General features: G+C 36.7%; 1 protein-coding gene and 2 pseudogenes across 5 annotated transcripts in view; all 3 read right to left on the bottom strand.

Moving 5' to 3' along the window:
* Positions 1-617: 617 nt before the first annotated feature.
* LOC114216589 (secreted frizzled-related protein 3 pseudogene) lies at positions 618-1,570 on the bottom strand (annotated as a pseudogene).
* Positions 1,571-6,708: 5,138 nt separating this feature from the next.
* Positions 6,709-26,926, bottom strand: part of BMAL2 (basic helix-loop-helix ARNT like 2) — a 100,790-nt gene continuing 80,572 nt past the window's right edge. For 4 of the 5 annotated variants that reach the window (XM_028113217.1, XM_028113219.1, XM_028113223.1 and 1 more), the window contains 8 exons: positions 25,330-25,570; positions 24,869-24,975; positions 24,587-24,737; positions 23,365-23,423; positions 22,518-22,626; positions 10,268-10,346; positions 8,507-8,615; positions 6,709-7,155 (listed from right to left, as the gene is read on the bottom strand). In XM_028113217.1, coding sequence (XP_027969018.1) covers positions 7,022-7,155; positions 8,507-8,615; positions 10,268-10,346; positions 22,518-22,626; positions 23,365-23,423; positions 24,587-24,737; positions 24,869-24,975; positions 25,330-25,570 — 989 coding nt within the window. In that variant the 3' untranslated portion in view covers positions 6,709-7,021. Of the gene's footprint in view, positions 7,156-7,898; positions 8,148-8,506; positions 8,616-10,267; positions 10,347-22,517; positions 22,627-23,364; positions 23,424-24,586; positions 24,738-24,868; positions 24,976-25,329; positions 25,571-26,926 lie in introns of those variants that run through there. The other variant, XM_028113220.1, reaches the window with a different exon arrangement.
* LOC114216619 (small ribosomal subunit protein uS2 pseudogene) lies at positions 13,804-14,772 on the bottom strand (annotated as a pseudogene).

The raw sequence follows: 26,926 nt of genomic DNA, 5'->3' as shown, positions 1-26,926 counted from the left end.
AAAACGAAAAATTTACTCCCTCCCTTGCCACATTTCATGTAGATGATGTCATACTTTACATACTTCTATTTTGTGAATCCCTGGACTGGTTTTTATAGATATTCTTAATTTTACTGCTTTGGTCCTTCCCCTTTTCTTACTCCTGCTTATGGTCTTTCTGTTCCACTCATAGAGTTCCCTTGAACATTTGTTATAAGCCTGGTGTGATGAATTTCTTCAATTTTTGTTTGGGGAAACTGTTGATCTCTTCTATTCTGAATGATAGGCTTCCTGGATAGAGTATTCTTAGTTGGCAGAATTATTTTCCTTTCAGTATTTTGAATATATGGTACCACTCCCTTCTGGCCTGTAAGATTTCTGCTCAAAAATCTGGTGATAGTCTTATGGGGGTTCCCTTGTAGGTAACAATTTGTTTTCCTCACTGCTTTTAAGATTCTCCCCCTGTCTTTAACTTTTCACAATTTAGTTATAAACTGTATTTTTTGTTAAGTTGAATATATATATATATATTATATTTAAGGATCCAAACTCAGACTACAAAAAAGGGAAGGAAAAAAAGAGAAAAGTGGAGGTAATACCCATTTACATGGTAAATAACAGATTATCATGTTCAGGTTTTAGCTGTGTGCTTGTAGGGGGTTAGAGTTCCTGCCAGACGTCTGACTCGGAGTGGAATTACTATGGCTAGAATCACTTTTACTCTAAGATGACAGAGCTTCATATCCCAGTGCTTAACTTTTTTACAAAGTTGATCCTTCCATTTCTCAGCAATATTTTTCCACCAAGAGTAATCTGGAGCATCACTCACCTTCATAACACATAATGATATACTACTCATTAATATGAATGAGGACATAGGCAGCCAGAATTGGTGTAAAGGTTAATGGTGTGCTTGGAATGTTTATTAGAGAAGCCCTTAGAAGCTCCTTCACCTCAATTAGTGCAGTCACACCATGGCATTTGGTCTTTTATCTCTTACCTTTAGCCTCCCTGAATGACATAGTTATAATTGCTTTGCAACTAGATCCTCTATGTAGCCCAAATAGGTTTACATTTGCGGCATTCACTGCTTGCCCCTCTACAGTTTCCATTACTAGGATCCATAGGAAATTCACTCTGTCCACGGTGATGATGGCCTTGTGAAAGATGTACGTGCCCCAGTCATAAATGGCAGTTCCTTGTAGGCGTGGCTCTCAGACCACAGGTGGCTTACCTGATGAAGATGGGCTTGCAGGCCTCTGGGCCCACTTGCACATAGACTTACAGAACTAAATGTGCTCTTGTTGAAAGGAATGGTGCAGATGAATATGTCTATGGCACAGAGTAAGAGCAGATGTGGGCTCCTGGCGGTGCCCAGCAGACCTTCAGACTGCTCAGTGGCCAGGATGGCATTGGTCTGGGTACTGTGGCACAAGTGGTTGGATATCTTTGTTGTGTGCTAGGGTAGGGATGCAGACAGGCTCGCAGGCTGCAGGCTGGTCCCAGGAATCCACAGCAGGCAGAGCACAGCCAGGGCAAGCAGCCCAAGCCCAGCCCACGGTAGCATCTGTCCTAGACTAATGCAGACCATGATTGTGGCAGGATGGGGTAGGATGCAGCAGTGTCAAGGACTCTGAGAGGTCTGCTTCACTGTCTCCTCTCACCCCTTGTAGATTTGGTCTGTCCATGAGAGGAGGTAGATTCAGGATCTTCCTATATCACCATTTTGAGCTGGACTAAAAGATTTTTCAAGAGTTCCATTAACTTATAAATCTCCATAATCTAGCCTTCTCATTTTAGTGTTGTCTTTTGAAGAAAAAAATTATCACAAAAAAAAGTGACCTATTTACTCGCAAGGTAAAATGGGACTGATTTCCTCATAGACAAGAATAAATGTGGAAAATACTACCTAAATGTGAGCTTAAGAACTAGGAGTGCCTAAGAAAATACATCCTACGCCAGAGACACACAGCTGGACAAGAACTTAAGACAACTCTTTATGGAGTCTCTAAACACACACTGACTGAAGCAATAGACAGAGTCCTCCAAAGCATCTGGTGGCTGGGTATTAAAAAAGATGACCAATGTTACAAACACATGACACACCTTGCTGCTACTCACTATCCTCTCACCGCCCCCCCCCCCCGAACAACCAAAAACAAGACTCCAGGTTCACATAGCTAACCCCACAATCCTCCAAAATCCTCAACCATCATAAATTACAAGTTTTCCATTGTCCTTGCTGCACATGTCCCCATTCTTTCCATTGGCCCTAGAATGTCAGGCAGCTGGCTATTTTTGATATCTTTTCCCTTTCAAGGATGCCTTTAAAATACAGGTTTGGGGGGTGCCTGGGTGGCTCAGTCATCAAGCATCTGCCTTGGGCTCAGATCATGAGCTCAGGGTCCTGGGATCAAGGCCCGCATCGGGCTCTTTGCTCAGAGGGAAGCCTGCTGCTCCCTCTCTCGCTCCCCCCACTTGTGTTCCTGCTCTCGCTGTGTCTCTGTCAAATAAATAAAATCTTAAAAAAACAAAAAACAAAAATTGGTTTGGGCATGTAACCAAAACCCAACCAATCTGTATTCCAGCCTGGTGACCCCAGGAAAATCTATGTGAACCAAGTTGATCCAAAGGCCCAAACAATGGACATTTTTGTGTGAATTACTAGGAAATAGAGAAGCTCTCTTTCCACTGAGATTGCCATGTAGAAGAACATGTACTGGGAAGTTCTGAGTGCCACTGTGGACAGGAGGATGGTTACAGCAGTTAGCGTACCCTCACAAACACACACAAATATAGACAGAGTTAATGTAGTTCAATATACCTCTCTGCCTAGTGGTTTGAGAAGATTGGATCATCTAGTCTATGTTTCCACTTTAGAAAGTAGTTAAGGAGATAACTTTTTTGGAGGAGGTTTAATAAGTTTAAAAAACTTCAAACTAGTAATTATTATAAAATATAGTTTAATTTCACTCTTTTCATTACTTACCACAAAAATTTTAAAAATCCCAATATACAGACAAGGACAAGTAAACTGGAAAAGAGCTAAAAATTGTATAAAAAACAAAGCTAAGCACAGGAATGTAGGAGCAGTGACACACACATACAATATACTCTCAAGTGAATTCAGAAAGCATATTCGAGGTTAGACAAGTTTTCTTTCTATGGTCACCTTTTACTGGAGCCACATCTGGAAAGCATCTTAAACCAAAGTTCTTATATTATATGGGAAACATCTTCCCAGACTTCTCTTAAAAAGCATTTCTCATAAAATAACCCACACCAGGAGGCAGACCTAATCTAAATACAAGTCATAAATGCCTCCCCTAGGCCCTGTACAACTTGGAAAAATTAATGAAAACAAAGCACTCTAGAAATGGAAAAGTGACACCTAGTGGCCACTTGGCAGTTTTCCTCGATGGCGTCTGATCATTTTAATCTTTTCCCTGCTCTTCTCATAACTGTGCTTGGCAAATCTGAATTTCCATTTCAGAGACAAACAATCACTTACCTGAGTGGTAGATGTTTCTTTAGAGCAGGATCTGAAATGACACTACTAAACGTGGTCCAATAACTAGGTAGTGGTTATTTCATTTACTCTGCCCAGATGCTATAGAAATTCCTCAAAGAATAGGACTAATAAATATAGCCTTTTCCCACTCTGACACTGTAATGAAATACTTTAATCCCATTTATTTAACAAAAGCATCCATTCTCTATTTTCCTATTTCTCAATGGATTTCCGGGGTTAGTGACTGCAATAAGGTGTCAACATATACCCCAAGTTTTATTTGATTTCAGGTTATCATCATGTAATGAAATGAACTGATAACATTTTCAGGTTTACTAGTTTCAAAAAGTTTTAAATCTTGACACATGGATAGAGGTTCAGTTATTTGATTATACTAAATCAAGAATCAATAAACAATTGTTCCTTAAACCATAGCATTTAGAGGTAAATATCATAGTATGGTATAACCTTTGGTCTACTTCAATAATATCCACTTAATAAAATGTTTTAGAGCAGCACTGTCCAATAGAAATATAATGTATGCCACATGGGTAATTTAAAATTTTCTTGTAGCCACATTAAAAAAGTAAAAAGTAAAATGTTAATGTTTTATATAATTCAGTATATCTAAAATACTTGAGTATATGATCAATATAAAACTGTTTTTAAAAGATAGTTTTCCTATTTATTTTCAAATTTTTATTTATTTTTAAGTAAGTTCTATGCCCAACATGGGGCTGGAATTCACGACCCTGAGATCGAGTCGCATGCTCCACTGACTGAGCCAGCTGGGTGCCCTATTATAAAACTGTTAATGTGATGTCTTATGTTCCCTTTTTATACTAAATGTATGAAATCTGGTATGCATTTTACATTTACAGTCTATCTCAATTTGCATTAGCTACATTTCAAGTGCTCAATAGCCACACATGGCCTGTGGCTGTCATACGAGACAACACAGTTCTAGAGTCTGACCCTAAAGCTCAAGTCCCGTGGATCAGAATCACAGAATCAGAACTGGAAGTAAACTGAGAGATCAAGTTCTCTTGTTACAGATGAGGAAACCGAGGCACATACAGAGTGTTTAAATGGCTTCCTTGAGGTCACACAGCTAAATTTAGGCTGAGCGGGCTCCTTCTGATTCTAGGCTTTTCCCTACTCCACTATGTCATTGTAAGTAATTCTTAGACTTAGGGGAAAAAAAAGAGACAGAACTAGAATATTTTTATGATTTCATTCAATGTGTAGATGCTTTTCATCAAAATGCAGGAAATTAATGGGTAGGAGAAAAAGTAATATAGGGTAAGCCATAAAAATATCTGTCACTCCTAACAGCAATTCAGCGTAAATGCAACACACTTTGGAGAAAACACTAAACATGGGAGAGCTACAGTTATCCTACCTTGCGCGGATTGGATTCTGGGTCCAGGACAAGATCTACAGAAAAATACTTGAGTGGGTTATTTTAAAGGATCAAAGCCTTCAATTGGCTATCTGCCCACCAGTCTATGGACTAACCCTTCCTCTTGCAAAGAGAAAAAACTGCTTCTGTGTGTGGCACCGATGGCCTCTAGAAACTCTGCCTCCCAGATCCTTGGATCAGGAGGGTTTGCCCCTCTGCTTTCAAGGCCATCCATCCACAGTGACTCATCTTGCTACCCCTGGCTTAGGTCAACTCTGGAGGCCAAGCCAACCCACAATGGTTTAGACTCTAAACTGTTACATTGGTACGGCCTCAGACTTACAGAACTGATGTGATTGTTCCTCCTTCTTCAGACTTAAAAGTATCACGCTTAGCCTGCTGCAAACCAATCTCCCCCATCTTGTAGGGTTTCTCTGGCTTATTGTAAACCTGCATGTCCCTCAGTGCCAGAACTGGGAGTGGTGCTGACCCTCCAATATCGCGGGAACCCTGTATCGGCTGGAGGACAATGTGCCAATACATCCTTCCCCATGTAGCTACTGTAGAGGTCCCACCTGAAGGGAACACGTGCTTTTGGACTATTGCCTGTGGGTATGTTTGCCATTAACCTGTTTGACAGAAGTTCTAACCTATTACGTACAGCCTAAAGAAATATGCAAGGTCAAAATAATGCTTTGTTTTGGGGCAAGGCTTGGAAAGATATCTGCTGGAGAGTGTAGCACCACATGGAGGAAGAGAACTGCATTGGATCCTCCACAGCTGAGCCTCCGGCTTCCCCGTTAGCTTTCTAGCCTATTGTACTTTCATTCGTGGGGCACAAAAGAAAATAGATGAAAACACACTTGGTAAACTAGAAAGAACTATGAAAACATACAGTATTATGAAAGTATGACCTTCAGCAAGGTAGACATACGTATACGATTTTAAATATTATTCTTGTACTCAGGATAAGCCACCTCTCAATTATTAGTTAAAAAACTGATCTCCAAATTTGTAATTATAGCTAGAAAATTGGTTTTTAAATTCTTTCTTATTGCCTCAGTTTCAAAACTATACTTAGCGTTTGTATAATTACCTTTGGTTACAGACAACAGTAACTGTAATTGCCTATTCTAGAAGGCCACAACTAGTTCCTGGGTCAGTTAACTAATCATTTAACCAGTGAGACCGTTGCTTTCCCAAATGTGTATAAGGAAATGGACTTATACACATTAAACATTTTAAAAATATGAATTTAACTGTGACTTTACACAAGACATTTAACCTGCCTGCGCTTGTTTTTTCCTCAAGGGCTAATCTTTTACTAAGCACATTTTCTGTACCAACAACTGGTTTTATATGTAATGAAAATCTTGATTGGGTATATTAGCAATAATTCTTACATGCAAAGGATAATTACCAAGATCTAGGGCCCAAGATCTTTCCTTTTCTGTAAAGCCAAGTCAAAAGTCCCTTAACTTTTTTTTTTCCTGAGTTTTAAATAAATCCTCTCACTTAAAGCCCATCTCAAGTGCTTGACCAAACTATCCTGGCTTTACGCTTGCCCAAGTTTAAAATGACTGAATACAGGATTCACTGCAATTATGACTACCAATTGTACCATCTCTTTAAATGTTCAAGTGCTCAGAGTTTTCTTAAAGTGTATAAGCCCTATCCTCAATTAAGGAAATATACAAGAAATGGAGATGCCCCAACTTCTACAAATCTACTATTATAAATCCATTATAAATGAATCTTAGACACAGGAAAATGTCAACAGATTAAATTCCCCACACTCAAAAAGTGCATCAGAAAATAAAACCAAAACAAGATGTATGTGATATTCTTGGTGAGAAATATTTTAACAAAAAGATAGCAACCAGTGGGTTTTAAGCCATGTCACTGAGAAAAGAGGTCTGTCGGAAACTCTGAGCCCTTCTCTGTGAAGGGAAACATCACATTTCCCCCCCTACTGCTGTGGAAGTAAGGTGCACATCTATAACAATTGGTAGACTATTAATAGGAATAAAAGATAAAAACAGTATCAATATAGTACAGAAGATTATACAGCTTTTTGTCAATGAAATACTTTAACACGTTCCTAATTTGTAAGAATTAAAAATCAAATGCTAGAGAGTCCAGTGTATGTCACTGAAGTCCCCGGGATCTCCCAGGCCCCCCTCTGCTTCAAAGTAATTCATGAAGGCAGCCATGGCTGTGTCATCGTCACACAGGGCATCAAAATCCAGCTGGGCACCTTCGCCTATCAAATTAAAATACAGATCCGTGTAAGGATGTTTGAAGGTTAAAAGATAAATACCATTAAAAATGGCAAAGCAAGCAAAAAAAAGAGAAATCAAGCAGCAGGGGCTTAATTACAGAGAACAGACTGATGGTTACTAGAGGGCAGGGGGGCAGGCGGATGGGAGAGATAGATGGTAGGGATGAAGGAGTGCGCTCGTGATGAACACCCGGTGTTGTACGTAACTGATGAATCACTATATTGTACACCTGAAAGTAATATTACACTGTATGTTAACTAACTGGAATTAAAATAAAAACTTAAAAAAACCAAAAATCGCAAGGCTACAATAGTATACAAGGTAATTTTGAAGGCGAAGCATAGGTCTTAAATTGCAGAAGGCTGATATATTTTTAAATGGGTCACCTATTTTTATAACCATGTGCTGTCAGAGAAATTGCACAGAATTCATTTGATGCACATAAGTGAGGTGATCTATGAGTTTTTGAAAAGACAATAACAGCACTAAAAGGTACTGACTCCCAGACAGTTGGAAGCTAGGGGCCAGCATTTATGCATGTGTCTATATAGAGTCTGGAAGGATAAACTTAACTTTAATCTGCCTTGTGAAAATACTGCACTACTTTAATCTGAAAGAGAAGGCTGGCACAAAAGCATCTGCTTCCGAAAATCTGAAAAATCTAATAAAAGGGATAATACGCAGATTTTTTATTGAAAAAAGGAAATAATAAGAAACCACAGAAATAAGTTTTAAGTTAGAGCTAAGGAAGAGGATCTAGAAATCATGGATTAACGCACAGCTACAGATTAGCCAAAGTTCTCTAGAAATCTTCCAAAGTACAATAGAATTTGAGATGATTAATATGTGGCTCTCTGTGAAGCTGAAGTCCAGTTTCTTTCAAGTTCTTGATTCTCTTTAACATATATTTCCAGTAGATCAATGTTTGTTATGGATGGTATAAAACTCTCACTTCAATTTTCTTGGTTTGAGTCTACATAAACATAGTTAAAGTGAATAATTACATCTTAAACACTTTATGATTAGTACATTTAAAAGTTCTTATTTTTGGAAATGGACATTTTTCCCTAAATATAAGTACCTCAGTTTTATGTAAATGGTATGTATTAACAATACCCATAACTAATTCCATTGATAACAGAATTTTTAATGACAGGTGCTTTGAGTAGCATCCACCTTGAAGTCGAGGATGATTATTGTATTTAGGATTTTGAATGGAAAAATCTTAGTTTTAAAAATCTTTGCTTTAGAAGTCTCCTTTGTCTGAAAATATCATGATTAAGAAAGTGTTTGGAAAACTAAAATGGCGGGCAGTTGCCCAAGAAATCTTACCAAGGAGTGGCTCGTGACTATGGGGAGGAACAGCACTCTGGTTTTGCCTTGTAGCCTCTGGCTTGCCTATTTCAGAAGGATTTAGTGGACTCGACTCGTTTTTTGACATCTGAAAAGACAGAATAATAAATAGTAAGGTTTCTACTTGAATGAAATAAAGACTTCTTAGCAATGATCAGACGTAGGCCTGCTGGCAATGCCACCACTGCCCTCACCGGTATGACCACTTGCATTCACCGAGGACTGTGTGCCAGTCCACAGGTTTCCCCTCATTTCATGTTTCAAATGCTGTGAGGTCAGGAATCCGAGGGCTAAAGAGGCTAATAGCTTGCCCAAGTGTTGGGGCCATAACTCTAACCCATTCACCTGACTCCAAAGTCTACATTGTTTGTAACGGTAACTGAATGTACGTTATATAAGGAAAAGTTCTGGATTAAGGAGGAAAAGCTCTTTGTTTTTAAGAAAAATGATGGTAAAACTCTATCTCACACGAAACTACAATGGGAAATAGTACTTTGGAGTGGGAAATGGATTAAACTAGAGGCTTTTCCAAATAGTTATCATACTGTTACACAGTTACAGACCAAACAATTCAATAGTTCATGTAGCTCATCAACATACATCATTTACCAATATAATATTACTGACAACTTATTAGCTTGGAAGTTGTCCTCTGATCACATCCCCTTTCCTCTTCTACTAAAGTAACCACGATCTTGAGTTTTAGGTTAATAATTTTCTTTTTGCTTTTATAATTTTAGCATCTATATAAATACCCTTAAGCAATGTATGGTATTAAACCTTAAACCTTATTTTGAACACTAAATAAATGCAATAATGCTTGGTGGGAAAAAAATGCATCATTTACCTATATTGTTTTATTAAGTTGATGAACTTGATCTACAAAATATCTACATAATGTATACTACTTGGAGATTATGTTGGAACGACTTAACTCCCTCCTTCTAGCCTATTGTCTGGCACAAAATGGGTACCTAATAAACACTGGCTAAATGTATGAGCAAAAGCTAAATACTAGACCAAAAGACACATGACATTTGTATAAAAATGTTTTTTTCTTTCAATTTCCTTTTTGTCCCTGGTCAGATTTAATTTCTCTTTTCTATTTTTTTATACCACTTTGTTTATAGGCCTACTTTAGATCTTTTTGTTGCCTGGGATACATTAGAACTATATTGTATGTGACTCTTTCAGATATTTACCACTATATTTAGTCAGTTTTGTATATGCAACAATGTATTTTGCATAACGGAGTATTTATTAAATTGAATTAAACAGTATGTAATACTTGTAGCTTATAGCATTAAAATTTTTTTCCAGACCATAAGGAGTACATTTAATCCACTGAATTGGAACCCTTTAAAATAGTATCATAGCTACCATTTATTGAGCACATATTATGTACCAGGCACTGTTAAGTTTTTGTTTGTTTTTGTATCAAATCACCTAATTCACACACCACTCTGAGTTTGGTGCTATTACTGTCCCTATTTTACAGATGAGGAAATTGAGGCACAGAGTTTAAATGACAAGCCTGAGGTTACCTAGCAGTAAGTGTCTGAGTTACAACGTGGACCCAGATAGTATATGCCCAGCAACTTTGCGGTCAACCACTATTCTACATTGCCTCTTGAAAACGTGGAAAGAGTTCATTTTATAGGATGGCATCTTTTCTCAAAAGAAATAATTAAGGAGCAAATTTCACCCACTTACGTCATGAATGTTACTTATTGTACTTACTTTCCTGCAGTTGATAGCATGAGAATCTTTCATTAAATCTGTTGGACTTGAGTCATCAAGGGAGGAAGAAGACTGTAACCTTCAAAAAATGACACATAAATATTTTCTCTAAGGTGATTTTTCCTCTAAATACATAACCTGATAAAAATACAGTGAAAAACAGGAGAATGAATGTCATGACAGTTTTCACAACTAGACTAACTTGTTCAGTGCCATGTTTATTTTTTACTATGGACTGCTGAAAAACACCTGTGGTAAATAGGAACAATAGAACTCTGGGGTAAGAGCTCTTAAGTAAATCATGTTGCTTGTCTTATTACAGCATGTGGTAAAGTAATGGAATAATAAATAATAGTTCAGAATAGGCATTCACATCAAGAATCCATTCCTTATTAGTTCCTTAATAAAACAGAACTGAGTAAAGAAATCTTCCTAATATCCTGCAACCTATTTAAGTGAAAAATGTCATATTTTTACTATAATAAGTCACGCCCAAGTATATAAACAACGAAACCCAAAACAACATAAACAAAATCCTATGCTTTAATCATAAATCTCTTCAAGAGTTAATATTGACAATATTAGTCTCTTCAAGACTTTGACAGTATCATAGAAGGACAAATACTATAGGATTCACTCATGAGCTACTTAGAGTAGTCAAATTCATAGAGACAGAAAGTAGAATGGTGATTTTCAGGGGCTAAGGGGAGAGGGAAATGGGAAGTTATTGTTTAACAGGAGTTTCAGTTTTGCAAGGTGAAAGAAGTTCTAGAGATGGATGGTGGTGGTGATTGTGCAACAATGTAAATGTACTTAATGCTACTAAACTATATACCTAAAAATGGTGAAAATGCTAAACTTTGTGTGTATATTTTACCACAATTACAAAAATAAAATGTCCTTCACTGATACAGTGTTTTTCATTACTTAAGTCAGTTGTAAAACCTTAAATCTGGAAGGAAACCTGGATCTTATAGTGAAAGTCAGTACAGGATTAAAGACCAAGAATGTACAAACCACACACTCGAGCATTTAAAAATTCACTATATGCTACTGTCAGTTTTACATATTAGTGTTGTAAAGAAATTTATGATCAAAGTGTATGATGGGTTAAATGCATATCCTTGTACATATGATTTATAATACTTTCAATACTTAAAGCATATAGCATATTGCAACTATTCAGTATTGAATAAAATTGGGCAGACAATAGTAAGATGACAATGTCTCAGTGATTTTCTTCAATGTAAAGTTTTTAATCTGAAAACTTGAAAAATTCAGGCTTACAAAAAGGTAGAAAATAAAAAGCAAAACTTTCTTCCCTCTTCTATATCTCCCAACCTCCAACACCTAGGTGTAAATATGAGAAGAAACTTTCTATATAGATTGTGGAATTTTAGGTTCTTTCTTTACAATTCCAAAATCCAAAATGCCTTGAAAACAAAGATTTTCCATGATTGATGTGGCAGCAAAATCACTAATTGATCTGACCTCAGCAAAATCTGACCTGATAAGGCTAATGTTTTATCCAACTTTACCCTGCTAATATTTACAAAAATTCACTCCAGAAATAGATTTTTAAACTTTTATTATGGAAAACTTCAAAAAGATGTAAAAGTAGATAATAAAATGAAAGACCATTTATCCACCAAACAGCTTCAATAATTCTTTCCCCAATCTTATTTAATGTATGTACCCCAAACTCTTTGCCTCTCCTCCCATACATTTTATCATTTAACCTGTAAATACTTCTCAAAGCATAAATACTAATTTAATTGATTATGGGGTGCGGCCTATGATGTAACTAATTGCTCTCTTTAAAAAATTCAAATTCCAAAACAAGATCTTTCTAAAATCCAAAGAAATTTTAGGTTCAAGGACTATTTGTCTCAAGGGTTTTAGATGAATAATTATGGGCCTATAAATACACATACTCACATATATAAACATGTATACTTTTTTCTTACGCAGGTGAGTTATTATACATACTATTCTTCTATTCCTGTGCTTTCTATTAACTCTATATTGTGAAGAGCTTTCCATATTAATATAAATAGAACTACCTAATTCTTAACAGTTGCACAGTACTCCATTGTAAGGGTATGCTATAACAAGTTGTGGTTGTGATAAATATTTGAATCACTACTATAAACAAGCATGCAGTGAATGGTCTTATTCACAGAACTTTGCACAGTTGTGTAAGAATATTTGCTCCTGGGATAGAATTTCTGAATCTAAGACGATATTCGTTTACATTTTTTATAGGTACTGTTGAATTGCCCTCCAGAGTAGTTGCATTAGTTTATTTCCTACAGTTTGAGTTACTGCTTACTCACACTTACACTCACCAATATTGAGTATTATGAAACTTTCAAATCTTTGACAGCCTTATAAGTGAAAAAAGCATCACCTTATTGTTTAATTTTGTATATACAGTTGACCCTTGACCAACAGGTGTTTGAACTGCATGGGTCCAATTTTACATGAATTTTCTTTGATAAATACAGTACTGTAAATATATCTTATGATTTTCATCTTTTTTTTTACATCAAAGTTTAGTTGAAACACAATGTTACACTAGTCTCAGGCATACAACATAGTGATTCAACAACTCTATCCATTATGCTGTGCTCACCACAAACGTAGCTGCCATCTGTCACCATACAATGTTATTACAATACCATTGACTATATTCCCCATGCTACACCTTCTATCCTCCTGACATATTCATTCTATAACTGGAAGTCTGTGCCTCCCACTACCCTTCACCCATTTTGCCCATCCCACCACACTTCTCCCTTCTGGCAATCATCAGTTCTCTGCATTTATGGCTCTGTTTCTGCTTTTTGTTTGTTCATTTGTTTTTTAGTCTCTGCATATAAATGAAATCCTGTGGTATTTTTCTCTGTCAGACTTATTTCTCTTAGTATAATACCCACTAGGTCCATGATGTTGTAAATGGCAAGACCTCATTCCTTTTTTATGGCTGAGTAATATTCCAGTGTGTGTGTGTGTGTGTGTGTGTGTGTGTGTGTGTGTACCACTTTTTAGCAATAATTGCACCGCAGACAAACCACTGATCAGTGTACTCTACTGTGTAAACACTATTATAACACTTTATCCATTCATCTATCAGTGGACACTTAGGTTGCTTCCACATCCTGGCTATTGTTGTTAATGCTGCAATAAACATAGGGGTGCACATACCCTTCAAATTACTGTTTACATTTTCTTTGGGGATTACCCAGCAATGGAATTAACAGGTCATATAGGTATTTCTATTTTTAAATATTTTATTTACTTGAAAGAGTGTGTGTGTGCAAGTGGGGGGAGGGACAGAGAGAGAGAATCTCAAGCAGACTCCACACTGAGCACAGAGTCCAATGGGGGCTTGATCTTACGACCCTGAGATCATGGCCTGAACCGAAACCAAGAGTCACTTAACCGACTGAGCCACCTAGGTGACCTGGTATTTTTTTTTTCGACTTTTACAAACTGTTTATTTTCCGTCAACCTTTTCCATTTCTACTTCCATTTTGTTTGCCTTTGTGGAAGACCAGCTTAAGACCACTCAGTGGTTGTTCCTACCCATTCAGTGGCCTGAGCAGTGGGAGCTGCAGACCAGTCTTCAGTGGCCGGCTGGGCGCTCCAGTCTTCAGTAGGGAACTGCCGAATCGGCACCAAGGGCACCTGCATGGCTTCAGACCAGTCTGCGACTTCAGGCTGAGTAGCAGTGAACTCAGGAGCTGGAGCTGTCCATTCACCCTGAAATTCCTCCTTGGTCACAGCCTTTTCAGCAGCGGCCTGCTCTTCCTTTTCAATCTCTTCAGGATCTCTGTAGAAGTAGAGATCAGGCATGACCTCCCATGGGTGTTCTCGGGAAATGGTGCCACGCATGTGCAGAACTTCCCTGGTCAGCCTCCACCACATCACACCCACTGAGTGAGCTCCCTTGTTGTTGCAAGGGATGGCTATGTCCACATAGTGCAGAGGAGAGTCTGTGTTACACAGAGCAATGGTAGGCAGGTTAACATAGGACGCCTCTGTAAGAGGCTGGTGGTCAGCCCTGGGATCAGTAACCACCAGAAGTCTCGGCTCCCGGAAGGCTGCCTGGATCTGGTTAGTGAAGGTTCCAGGAGTGAAGCGGCCGGCAATAGGAGTGGCTCCGGTAGCAGCAGCAAATTTCAGCACAGCTCGCTGGCCAGTATTCCTGGACGATATGACACTGACATCAGCTGGGTTTTCAATGGCAGCAATGGCACGAGCTGCCAGCAGAAGCTTCTCCCAGGTTCTCTTCAGATTTATGATGTAGATACCATCACTTCTCCTTTTGCAGATGTACTGTTCCATTTGAAAGTCAAGGTTGGTGCCACCTAAATGGGTTCCTGCTGCAAGGAATTTGAGGACATCCTCCTCCTTCATTTGCAGGACATCAAGGGCTCCGGACATTGTGAAAGTTTCCCTTTAAGTTACGACGGGAACGCAAAACAACGCCATATGGACCCTTCCCCAGGTAGCTTGGAAAGCGGTGCCCCGGTATTTTTATTTTTAATTTTTTGAGGAACCTCTATACTGTTTTCCACAATGGCTGCACCAATTTACATTCCCATCAACTGTGCATGTGGGTTCCTTTTTCTCCACATTCTCCCCAACACTTGCTATTTCTTGTCTTTTGATTTTAGCCATTCTGACAGGCATGAGGTGGTATCTCATTGTGGTTTTGATTTGCATTTCCCTGATGATGATTGATGCTGAGCATCTTTACATGTGTCTATTGGCCATCTGGATGTGTTCTTTGGAGAATGTGTATTCAGATCCTCTGCCCATTTTTAAATTGAGGTGTTTAGGGTCTTTTTGGTGTTGAGTTGTATACATTCTTTACCTTGGATATTAACCCCTTATTAGATATATCATTTGCAAATATCTTCTCCTATTCAGTAGATTGCCTTTTAGTCTCGTTGATGCTTTTCTTTGCCGTGTAGAACCTTTTATTTTGATGTAGTCCCAGTAGTGTATTTTTTAAGATTTTATTTATTTACTTGACAGAGAGAAAGAGCACAAGTAGGCAGAGTGGCAGGCAGACGGAGAGGGAGAGGCGGGCTCTCTGCTGAGGCTCCCTGATGCAGGGCTCAGTCCCAGGACCCTGGGATCATGACCTGAGCCGAAGGCAGATGCCTACCCGACTGAGCCACCCAGGCGCCCCCCGACCAGTAGTTTATTTTTGTTTTTGTTTCCCTTACCTCAGAATACATATCTAGAAAAATGTTGCTAAGGTCAATGTCTAAGAGATTACTGCCTATGTTGTTTTTTTTTTTTTTTAATTTTATGGTTTCAGTTCTCACATTTAGGTCTCTAATCCATCTCGTTTATTTTTGTGTATGATATAAGAAAGTGGTCCAATCTTTTTTTAAGATTTTTACTTCTTTATGTGAGAGAGAGAGAGAGCACGAGTGGGGTGAGGGGCAGAGGGAGAAGCAAACTCCCCACTGAGCAGGGAGCCTGATGTGGGGCTCCATCCCCGGACTCCAGGATCATGACTTGAGCCAAAGGCAGACACCTGACCAACTGAGCCACCCAGGTGCCCTGAAAGTGGTCCAATCTTGTTCTTTTCCATGTAGCTATCCAGTTTTCCCAGCACTGTTGATTAAAGAGACTGTTTTTCCCATTGTATGTTCTTCCCTCCTTTATCATCGATTAATTGACCATATAATCATGGGTTTATTTCTGGGTGCTCTATCCTGTTCTGTTGATCTATGTGTCTATATTTGCACCAGTACCGTACTGTTTTGATCACAGACTTAGAGTATATCTTGAAATTTAATATTATGATATCTCCAGCTTTGTTCTTTTTTCGCAAGATTGCTGTGGCTATTTGGGATTTTTTGTGGTTTCATACAAATTTTAGGATTTTCTGTGAAAAATGCTATTGATATTTTAATAGAGATTGTATTGAATCTATAGATTGTTTTGGGTAGCATGGACATTTTAATATTCTTCCAATCCATGAGCATGGTATGTCTTTCCTTGTGTTTGTGTCATCTTCAATTCCTTTCATCAATATTTTCTACTCTTCAAGGTACAGAACTTTCATCTCCTTAGTTAAGTTTATTCCTAGATATTTTATTATTTTTAGTGTAACTGTAAATGGAATTGCTTGCTTAATTTCTCTTTCTGCTGCTTTGTTATTAGGATATAGAAACAACAGATTTCTATAGATTTTTGTATCCTGCAACTTACTGAATCCATTTATTCTAATAGTTTTTAGTGTTTTCTATCTATAGTACCATGTCATCTGCAAAAATGTAACTCTTTTACTTCTTCCTTACCAATTTGGATGACTTTTATTTTTTTTCTTGTCTGATAGCTGTGGTTAAGACTCGGTGAAGGGGGATGTTCTTGGTCTTGGTCTTAGAGGAAAAGCTCTCAGTTTTTCACCATTGAGTATGATGTCAGCTCTGGGTTTTTTCATATATGGCTTTTATTTATGTTGAGGTATATACCCTCTAAACCCACATTGCTGAGTTTTTTTGCATAAATGGATGTTGAATTTTGTCAAATGCTTTTTCTGTATCTGTTAAGATGATCATATGATTTCTATATTCATTTTGTTATTGTGGTGTATCAAGTTCATCGACTTGCAAGTATTGAGCCATCCCTGTATCCCTGTAATAAATCCCATTTAATCATGTTCAATGATCCTTTTAATATATTGTTGAATGTGGTTTGCTAATTCTTTCCTGAAGATTTTTGCATCTACGTTCATCAGAGATAGTGGCATATAGGGTTTTTGTGTTTCTTGTTTTTTTGTAGTATCTTTGTCTTATTTTGGTATGAGAGTAATGTTGGCCTCATAGAATAAACTTGGAAACATTCTTTTCTATTTTTTGGAATAGCTTGAGGGAAATAGGTATTAACACGTATTTAAACATTTGATAGAATTCACCTGTGAATCCATCTGGTCCTGGACTTCAGTTTGTTGGGATTTTGTTGATCATTGATTCCATTTCATTACTAGTAATGGATCTGTTCAGATTTTCTCTTTCTTCCTGATTCAGTTTGTAAAACTGTATGTTTCTAGGAATTTATCTATTTCTTCTAGGTTATTCAATTTGCTGTTAGCATATAATTTTTCACAGTAGTTTCTTATAATCCTTTGCAGTGTAGGTTGCAACTTCTCTTTCATTTCCGATTTTGAGTCCTCTTTTTTCTTGATGGGTCTGGCTAAAGGGTTATCAATTTTGTTATCTTTCGAAAGAATCAACTCTTAATTTCATTGATCTTTTAATAGAGTTTTTAGTCTCTCTTTCATTTATTTCCACACTAGTCTTTATTTTTTCCTTCCTTCTACTGACTCTGGATTTTGTCCTTTTTTTAGTTCCTTTATATGGAAGGTTACATTGTTTGAGACTTTTCTTGTTTCCTGAGGAAGGCTTGTATCACTTCCTTCTTAGAACTGCTTTTGCTGTGTCCCAAAGATTTTGAACTGTAGTGTTTCTATTTTCTATTGTTTCCAGGTATTTTTTTTTTTTATTTCCTCTTTGATTTCTTCACTGACCCCACTGCTGGTTTAACATGTAGTGTAGTCTCCATGAGTTTTTTTTTTTTCCCCACGGTTTTGTTTTGTTTTGTTTTGTTTTTTGTAATTGATATCCAGTTTCATATTGTTGTAGTTAGAAAAGATGCTCAATATAATTTTAGTTTCTTTAAATTTATTGAGACTTCTTTTGTGGACCAGCATGTGATCTATCCTTGAGAAGTTTCCTCTGCATCTAAAAGGAATGTGTATTCTGCTATTTGGTGATGGAATGCTCTGTATATATTTATGTCCATCTGGCCTAATGTGTTGTTCAGAGTGATTGTTTCCTCACTGATTTTTCTGTCTTGATGATCTATTCATTGATGTAAGTGGAGTGTTAATGTTCCCTACTATTGTACTACTGTCAATTTCCCCCTTTATGTCTGTTAATGTTTTCTTTATATATTTAGGTGTTCCTATGTTGTTTTTCCCATTGTATGTTCTTCCCTCCTTTGTCATCGATTAATTGACTGTATAATCATGGTGCATAGAAACTTACAATTATTATATCCTCTTCTTGGATTGATCTCTTTATTAATATGTAATAGCCTTCTCTCTTTTTTTTAAGATTTTTTATTTTTTATTAGAGAGAGAGCGAGTACAAGTTGGGGGAGTGGCAGGTAGAAGGAGAGGGAGAAGCAGGCTCCCCACTCAGCAGGGAGCCCAACGTGGGGCTTGATCCCAGGACCCTGGAATCATGACCTGGGCCGAAGGCAGCCGCTTAACCGACTGAGTCACCCAGGCGCCCCTGTAATAGCCTTCTATATCTGTTGCTATAGTCCTTGTTTTAAAGTCTATTTTGTCTAATATAAGTATTGCTACCCCAGCTTTTTTTCTTTGCCTCCATTTGCATGATATATCTTTTTCCATCCCTTTGCTTTCAGTTTGTATGTGTCTTTAGCTTTGAAGTGAGTTTTTTATAGGCAGCGTATAGATAGGTCTGTTTTTTTTTTTTTAATCTATTGATTCACTTTATGTCTTTTGATTGGAGCATGTAGCTCATTTACATTTAAAGTAATTATGGATAAGTATGTACTTATTGCCATTTTGTTCACTTATTTCTGGTTGTTATAGTTCTTTTTTCCTTTTTTCTCTTGGTCCTTTCCCTTGTAATTTGATGACTTTCTTTAGTGTTTTGCTTGGATTCCTTTCTCTTAATTTTCTCTGTATCTATTACGCATTTTTGGCTTGTGGTTACCATGAGTTTCATATATAACATCCAAAGTATATAGCAGTCTGTATTAAGCTGATGGTTTCCTAAGTTCAACAGTCTAAAAGCACTACATTTTTACTCCCCCCTTCACATGTTATGTATAGGACAGCATATTTTACATCTTTTACTTTTGTGTATCCCTTAACTAATTTTTGTTGATGTAATTGATTTTACTACTTTTGTTTTTTCACCATCATACTAGCTTTATAAGTGGTTGACCCTACTACCTTTACTGTGTATATTTTTTAACCAGTGAAATTTTTTCCTTTTGTAATTTCCTTATGGCCTTTTCTGATTAAAGAATTCTCTTTAAGATTTCATGTAAGGCCAGTTTAGCAGTGGTGAAATCCTTTAACTTGTGTTTGGGAAACTCTTTACCTCTCCTTAATTTTTAATGATAGTCTTGCTGGGTGGAATATTCTTAGTTGTAGGTTTTTTTCCTTTCAGCACTTGAATATATCATACCACTCCCTTCTGGCCTGCAAATTTTCTGCTGAAAAATCAGCTGATAGCCTTCTGGAGTTTCCCTTAAACATTTCTAGTTGCTTCTCTCCTCCTGCTTTTAAAATCCTCTCTTAATAATTTAAACACCAAAACAAAAGATATTGGGTCATGGTGTGGACTTCCTTGGGTTTATCTTGTTATCTGTTTCCTTCCCCAGGTTAGGGAAGTTTTTAGCAGTATTTCCTTCCTCAAATAAGTTTTCTGCCCTCTACTCTCTCTCTTCTCCTTCTGGGATCCTTATGATGTAAATGTTTGTTCACTTGATGTTGTCCAAGAGATCCCTTAACCTGTCCTCATTTTTTAAATTATTTTTTCTTTTTGCTATTCAGCTTGGATGCTCTCCATTACCTTGTCTTCAAAATTAGTGATCCATTCTTCTGCATTTGCTAATCTACTATTGACTCCCTCTATTGTATTTTTCATTTCTGTCATTGTGTTCTTCATTTCTGATTATTTTGATATTTTCTATTAATTTGTTGAAGTTCTCACTAAGTTTATCCACTCTTCTTTCTAGTCCAGTGAGCATCTTTTTGAGCATTACTTTGAACTCTTTATCAGATAGACTGGGTATCTCCATTTACTTTTTTTCCTAGGGTTTTGTCTTGTTGTTTGGTTTGGTGCATATCTCTGTCTTCTCATTTTGACTGACTTACTGTTTTTGTTTCCATGAATTAGGTGGAAAAGCTACTTCTCCTAAACTTGAAGGAATGGACTTGTGTATGGTTGTCCCCTGTGTAGACTGAGCCTGGTGACTTTTGCTGACTAGCTAGAGCTAGGGCTAGCCTGGGTGAGGATCCCAGGACACTCTGTGCTAGGGCTGTGCTGGTGGGATAGCTGGAGCTAAAGAGTTCCAGGCTGGTTCCTGTATATTCTAGTTGCTCTTCTAAACTGTGCTTTTTGTGTGTGTCCCATGGCAGACAAATCTGCTCACAATCCCTCAGTACTATTCCTTCCCACTGCTGTTTGCAGTGTCAGGAGTGGGGATTCCCTTTTTCCCTTTGTTACAGTGTATTTCTCTTAACATTCTTTATGTGGCCTCTTTATCTTCACTTGTACAGAAGCTCTTCAGTCAGCCCTCAGTTCTTCTTCAGGAGAAACTGCTCTATAAATAGGTGTAGATTTGGTGTGTCTGTGGCAGAGATGAATTCAGGGTCTTCTCATGTCACCATCTTGGAACAGAATCTCTTCCTTATGATTTTTCTCAATATTTTCTTTTTCTAGCTTACTTTATTGTAAGCATAGAGCATACAATACATATAACATAAAAAATATGTGTTAATTGACTATGTTATTGGTAAGACTTCTAGTCAATAGTAGGCTATTAGTAGTTAAATTTGGGGGGAGTCAGAAGTTATATGCAGATTTTTTTAAAAGATTTTATTTATTTATTTGACAGACAGAGACATAGCGAGAGAGGGAACACAAGCAGTGGGGGAGTGGGAGAGGGAGAAGCAGGCTTCCCGTGGAGCAGGGAGCCCAACGTGGGGCTCGATCCCAGGACCCTGGGACCCTGACCTGAGCCGAAGGCAGACGCTTAATGACTGAGCCACCCAGGCGCCCCTATATGCAGATTTTTGACTGGCAAGGTGGTTGATATCCCCAATCCCCATGTTGTTCAAGGGTCAGCTGTATATATTTGTAACTATGAGTGGGGTTGAGCAATTGTTTTCTGTTTTTATTTTGTTTTGTTTTAATTTTAGTCGGTTAACATACAGTGCAATATTGGCTTCTGGGGTAGAATTCAGTGATTCATCACTTACATACAACACCCAGTGAGGGCTGAACAATTGTTGAAGGTTCTTGACCATTTATAATTTTTTTCTATTCTCCAACTTTTTATTGAGCTATTTTTTAAAAACTACTTAACAACTTTACGCTCTATATAAAGTTTAATATAAATAAAAGTTAATAAAATTATAGATTATTTATAAAGTTTAAATAGCTTAATAACTTTATTCCTTATACCATAAAACTTCATATAGGAAGCTATATTAAGTCCATTTTATCACATGAAACACATTTTTTGCAATTTATTAATCTTTTACCTTTGTCATAATGGTTATTAGCTTAAGTTTTGAATCTTTATATAATTTATCAACTTTTTTCTTTATGAATTCTGGATTTTTTGTGATGTTTAGAAAGGACATTCTAAACTGAGATTATAAAAACTCATATCTCTGTTCTTGAAATATTTCTTTAGTTTTTAAATTTTACTTTGAACTCTTTGGTTTATCTGAAATTTATCTTAATATAAAGAATAAAGTTGGTGTTCAGCTTTTTTCCCCCCAAATAGTTATATAGAGTTATTATAATGCCCTTATTTAATCCACTTCCCCTGATTTGAAATGCCACTTTTACCATATAATAAATTCCCATATGTGTCTGAGTCTAGTTCTAAAATCTATTCTTTCCCATTAATCTATTTGTGGGTTGTAGTGAAATGTTTTAGTGCCTGTAGCTTTATATTTTAGTATCTGTTAGGGTTAATCTTATTCTATTACTTTTAGTTTTTAGAATTTTCCTCTATATGGTTAGTACCATTTGTTGGATTCTAAAAAACAAATGCAAGATGCCATTTTGACTGGATTCACATTGAATTCATAGATGAGTTTAACAAACACTGACATCTTTACAGTATTTTACAGTACAGTATTTACAGTATTGAGTCTTCCCATTGAAAAACAACTATACAGAAAGTTATTCAAGTCATCTTTTATGAATCTTTGTAGCATCAACAATTTGTTTTCATATAGTTCATATAGTTTGTATCATTAACAATTTGTTTTCATATAATTCTAAATACTTAGCTTTTTTGTTACTACTGTAAAAATGATCTTCTCTTTCATTATATTATTGAACTAGTTATTGTTTGCATATAGGAAACTTACTGATTTTTGAATATTGGTTTTATAAATATAATTTCACTTGTGAAAATATATGCAGCAATAAAACTTTACCTTTGTAAATCCAGGACTTCATTTACAATATCTGTTCCAATACTCCCAGCACCAAGTACTATTCCTGTAGACATTCCAGGCACACTAATGCAAGACTGTTTAGAGGATTCTAAATAATAACAAAAGGAAAAATTCAAATGAAGACTTTCAAAATGTATATATAACTTCAGTTATTATTTTTTATTTCAACTCTAATATACTTCCTATTTCCCTCTTTAAAAGAAAGAGCTACATCCTAAAATATTCTAACCATTCATGCTTGCATTAGAAACATAACTCATGATGGTTTAAAATGCGTATGAAGAATGATAGGAATCAAATGTGTAGAACATCATTGAGGGTACATTTATAACCTGTAGCACTTGAGTACAGATATTTCCTTCTCATTTTAATCTCCACACTAAAGCCAGAGCAATACTGCTTTATTTTTTAATATTACTTAATATTTCTATTTTTATTTATACAAGTAATGCATTAAAATATTCTTGTGGTGGAAAATCAAGATAAGCAAAAACTCCCCCTTAATGCTTTCCATTAATTTACCCAACAGATATGTACTGAGTAACACAAACTACAAGGAACTTCTAGGGATAGATAATGGATAAAATACCATTTCTACTCTTGAACTCAGTTTAGTGGCAGGCCAGTCGAACAAACAACTAATTGCAATAGGATGTAAGATTATAATGGAAGTGTGTTCAAAGTACTGTAGAAATTCTGAAAAGGATAATTTAAGCCATAGAAGTCTTTGCATTTTACTTTGAAATGTTTCCTTCTCCAAGACAGAAAAAGATGGTTACAGTAACAGTCCTAGTAATAAATCTCGATCATTTAAAACTAAGCTTACCTTCTGATGATTGAGAGCTACAAGGAAGTAACGACACTTCTCTCATCTCACTATGTCCCCTAGAATTAAGAAACACCATAGGTGATTTTTTTTTAAGTGAAGGAAATTGTGAAAGCCACTACATTAAAGCTCTGTGTACTTATCAATTCTTGGCCTTTTTGTTTTATATATACACACTGTTAATGTCACCACCAGATATCAAGGTATTGATGTGCTAAGTACCAGGGCATTTGCCCAATGCCCTATTACCCTATGAAGTACATTTTCTCACAGTTGCAAACTCTCAGTTTTTATATTAATGATAAGAAGGCAAGGATTATTAGAATGAGTAACAGAGGAACCTGCTGGAGAAACCAAGCCTTGGGGGCCTTTTTAAAAAACTATAGATCAGGAAACAGAATTGGTTTGATGCAACCTTACAGTAATTATAAAGAAAAGCTTACAGAAAGCTAATAATACTTAGAATGGGCTATGTTAGCTTATTAAGCAAATCAGGAAAAATTAGGTCTTCTTTAAGGCTGGCTAACACAGCCATAGCCAGGACTTGGCAAGCAATGCTTAGGCTGGAATTCTGCTTATTCCCTCAGCCAAATACTCCCACACAAGCACATGTGGTATCCCAGGCCTAGAAGTCGGAGGGGGAGACGAACCACGAGAGACTATGGACTCTGAGAAACAAACTGAGGGTTCTAGAGGGGAGGGGGTGGGGGGATGGGTCAGCCTGGTGATGGGTATTAAAGAGGGTACATACTGCATGGAGCACTGGGTGTTATGCGCGAACAATGACTCATGGAACACTACATCAAAAACTAATGATGTACTGTATGGTAATTAACATAACAATACAAAATTTAAAGAAAAAAAAAGATGTGCATGCAAAAATGATATGCAGGACAAAACAATTTCTTACAGTGATATATAGTTTTAAGTTACAACTATATCATTTAGTGGAGGGACAAGACAAGGCCACCATGAAGGGTAGGAAGGAGGAGCTTGAGTGAATACATTTACTATCACCTTTAATACCAAGCAAAAAGAAACTTATTACAAAAGGGAAAACTTACAGCTTAATTCTGAGAAGTAACACCAGTGAACAGTGAATGAATTACAAAACAATACATACTCAAGTTATAAAGCCACAAGATCATACAACTTTAATGATGAGAAAAGACACTCATTTGAGATTAACATAAAGGTTTTAACAACATAAAAAATTACTTACAAAACTAAAGTGTTGACAGACACAATATACTCCAGTTCTTTGGTCCAAGGATTTGTGAAACTAAACCACTGGCTTTTTAAAGTTACAAAAGAGCCATCTTTCTTTCTGAACTTGTATAAATCTGTAAATATTTTCTCTTTACTCTGTAGAACTTAACAAGAAAAGATAATAATCAGCATAATACTCTACCACTACATTAAAAGTTTCAGATTTCACAGGAATGAGAAATGAGTTGAGGCTGTAATTAAAATTACCCCCAAATTACCCCCATTCAATGCATACCTGCTTTGTGCTTGTCAGTCAAATTACTATGGTCATCTTGATGAAAATATTCATAACAAGAAGTTCCCAAAAGTTCCTGAGGCAGATATCCTAAAATTGCTGTTGCCCTGATTTTAAAATTGAAAATAAACTTCAGATTGGTGAATGCAATCCCTTTCAGAGTACTGTAGGTCCATATATGGTCAGGAGAGTAGGAGAGTGGACGGGGGGTGAGTAAACCTGGGATCCGTTCGGCTGCCCGAGACCCAGACTAGAGGTACACAATAGAATGGACACCCACCCAGTCCAGGGTATGCTCTTCTCCCATTCAGTAAAATTGTGGCCACAGATCATGTTCAGTTTCTGCACTACTGGCTTAAAAAATATTATTCCAAGTTTTATCCAGCAGTGCTACTAGGCACATCTTTAATAGCCTTAGGTATCCCATCGAACTCTAATCATTATGGCATATAAATGTTCACCTTTGGTCCACATAGACAAATTTTCCATTCATTGCAAACCGGGTTATAAATTCAGTTGGTTTCACTTTAATCTCTCCACTGTTCTGTGGGACAATATATGGATGTAATCTTCCAATGGCAACAAGGCAGTTAAAATTACTACCGTCTTTCTTATTGTCCCTTTCTTCTTCCATTCCAACAACATGTGGAGGCCAGCTTCTCAAGTAACCAGTGCAGTGGATAGTACAGAATTTTCTATGATCTAATTCAAAAGTTTAAAAGACGGACATTTGAGTCATTGTGAATAAACTCTTAAATTTCTTTGACATTTATAATAGTTAAAATTGTGCTATAAAGCATTCTTTAAGCATGCTAAAATACGAAAGGGGAAAGCTATTGCATTGAAAAGAAATCATCAATTTCATTTAAAAACCTTATTTTTTTTTTAAGATTTTATTTATTTACTTGACAGAGACAGCAAGAGAGTGAACACAAGCAGGGGGAGTGGGAGAGGGAGAAGCAGACTCTCCGCTGAGCAGGGGAGCCCAATGCGGGGCCTGATCCCAGGACCCTGGGATCATGAGCTGAGCCGAAGGCAGATGCTCAACGACTGAGCCACCCAAGCGCCCCAGGTGCCCCTTAACAACCTTATTCTTAACGGATTATTTTTCTCATAAACTAAATTATACATACTATAATAAAAAGGTAAAAGATTGCTTTAATTTGGGTTTAAAGAGGCCTAGGGCTTAATATATTTCCAAGCCAGTTTTTAAAATTACAGTAATTCCTATTTGTTAGAAAAAGTTAAACTTTAAGCATCCTTGCCCTTAGCCACAAAGGTACTATTTTTAGCTTAATAATTTTGGGTATAATTCATATTCAAAAATTCATAAAGGACAGTTAATTACACATAAATTCTTAAATTCCTTATGTTAGCACTTATAATGGTGAATAGATAGCTATGGTTATAATAGATTTATAACAATATTTAGAGAATATTTGGAGAAATTCATAAATGTGTAAGAATAAAATTTGAATTAAATTTCACTTTTCAGAAAACTCTCAAGCAATTAACTCACAGGAAAAAGTTTGTCAAACAGGCCCAATCAAAATAATAAAAAATTGGAAATAATCCATGTGCTCAAATATCAGGAAACTCTTAAAACAGTGAGATACAACACAAGCATAAAAAATTGGCAGTATACAGATTACGGCAATCCACACACAAAGCTGACTTAAGTGTTAAAAAGAAGGGGGAAAAAAACAGGTAAAAATTATTGAAAACGGTGGTTTGTGATAAGATTTAGAAAAGACCAGAACATTCATTATTTTAAATTAGCACTATTTGGTAAGACTGTTATTACAACAAATCTTAAAAAAAAAATTTAACAGAAGATGATATGGGCTGTCTTATAAGACAGCAACTAATAGTCAAAGCAAAGACTTGGAGAACACTTTGTGTGCCGTGTTGCTTTAAGTGCTTTCAGTGTATAATTAATCTTAATAGTCTTGTGAGGTGTTCTTATATCAGCACCATTGTCTTAGGAAACTGAGAGTTAATACCAAAGTCATAGCAGAAAGGGTGGAGCTGTGAGTGCTCTGTCTTGGAAAGTGTTTA

The sequence above is a fragment of the Eumetopias jubatus genome, unplaced genomic scaffold, assembly GCF_037043125.1.
Source record: "Eumetopias jubatus isolate StellerSeaLion01/CBP00866 unplaced genomic scaffold, mEumJub1_p1.0 scaffold_8, whole genome shotgun sequence".
In the NCBI taxonomy this organism is placed as follows: Eukaryota; Metazoa; Chordata; class Mammalia; order Carnivora; family Otariidae; genus Eumetopias; species Eumetopias jubatus.
This window is presented reverse-complemented; position numbering and strand designations above follow the sequence as displayed.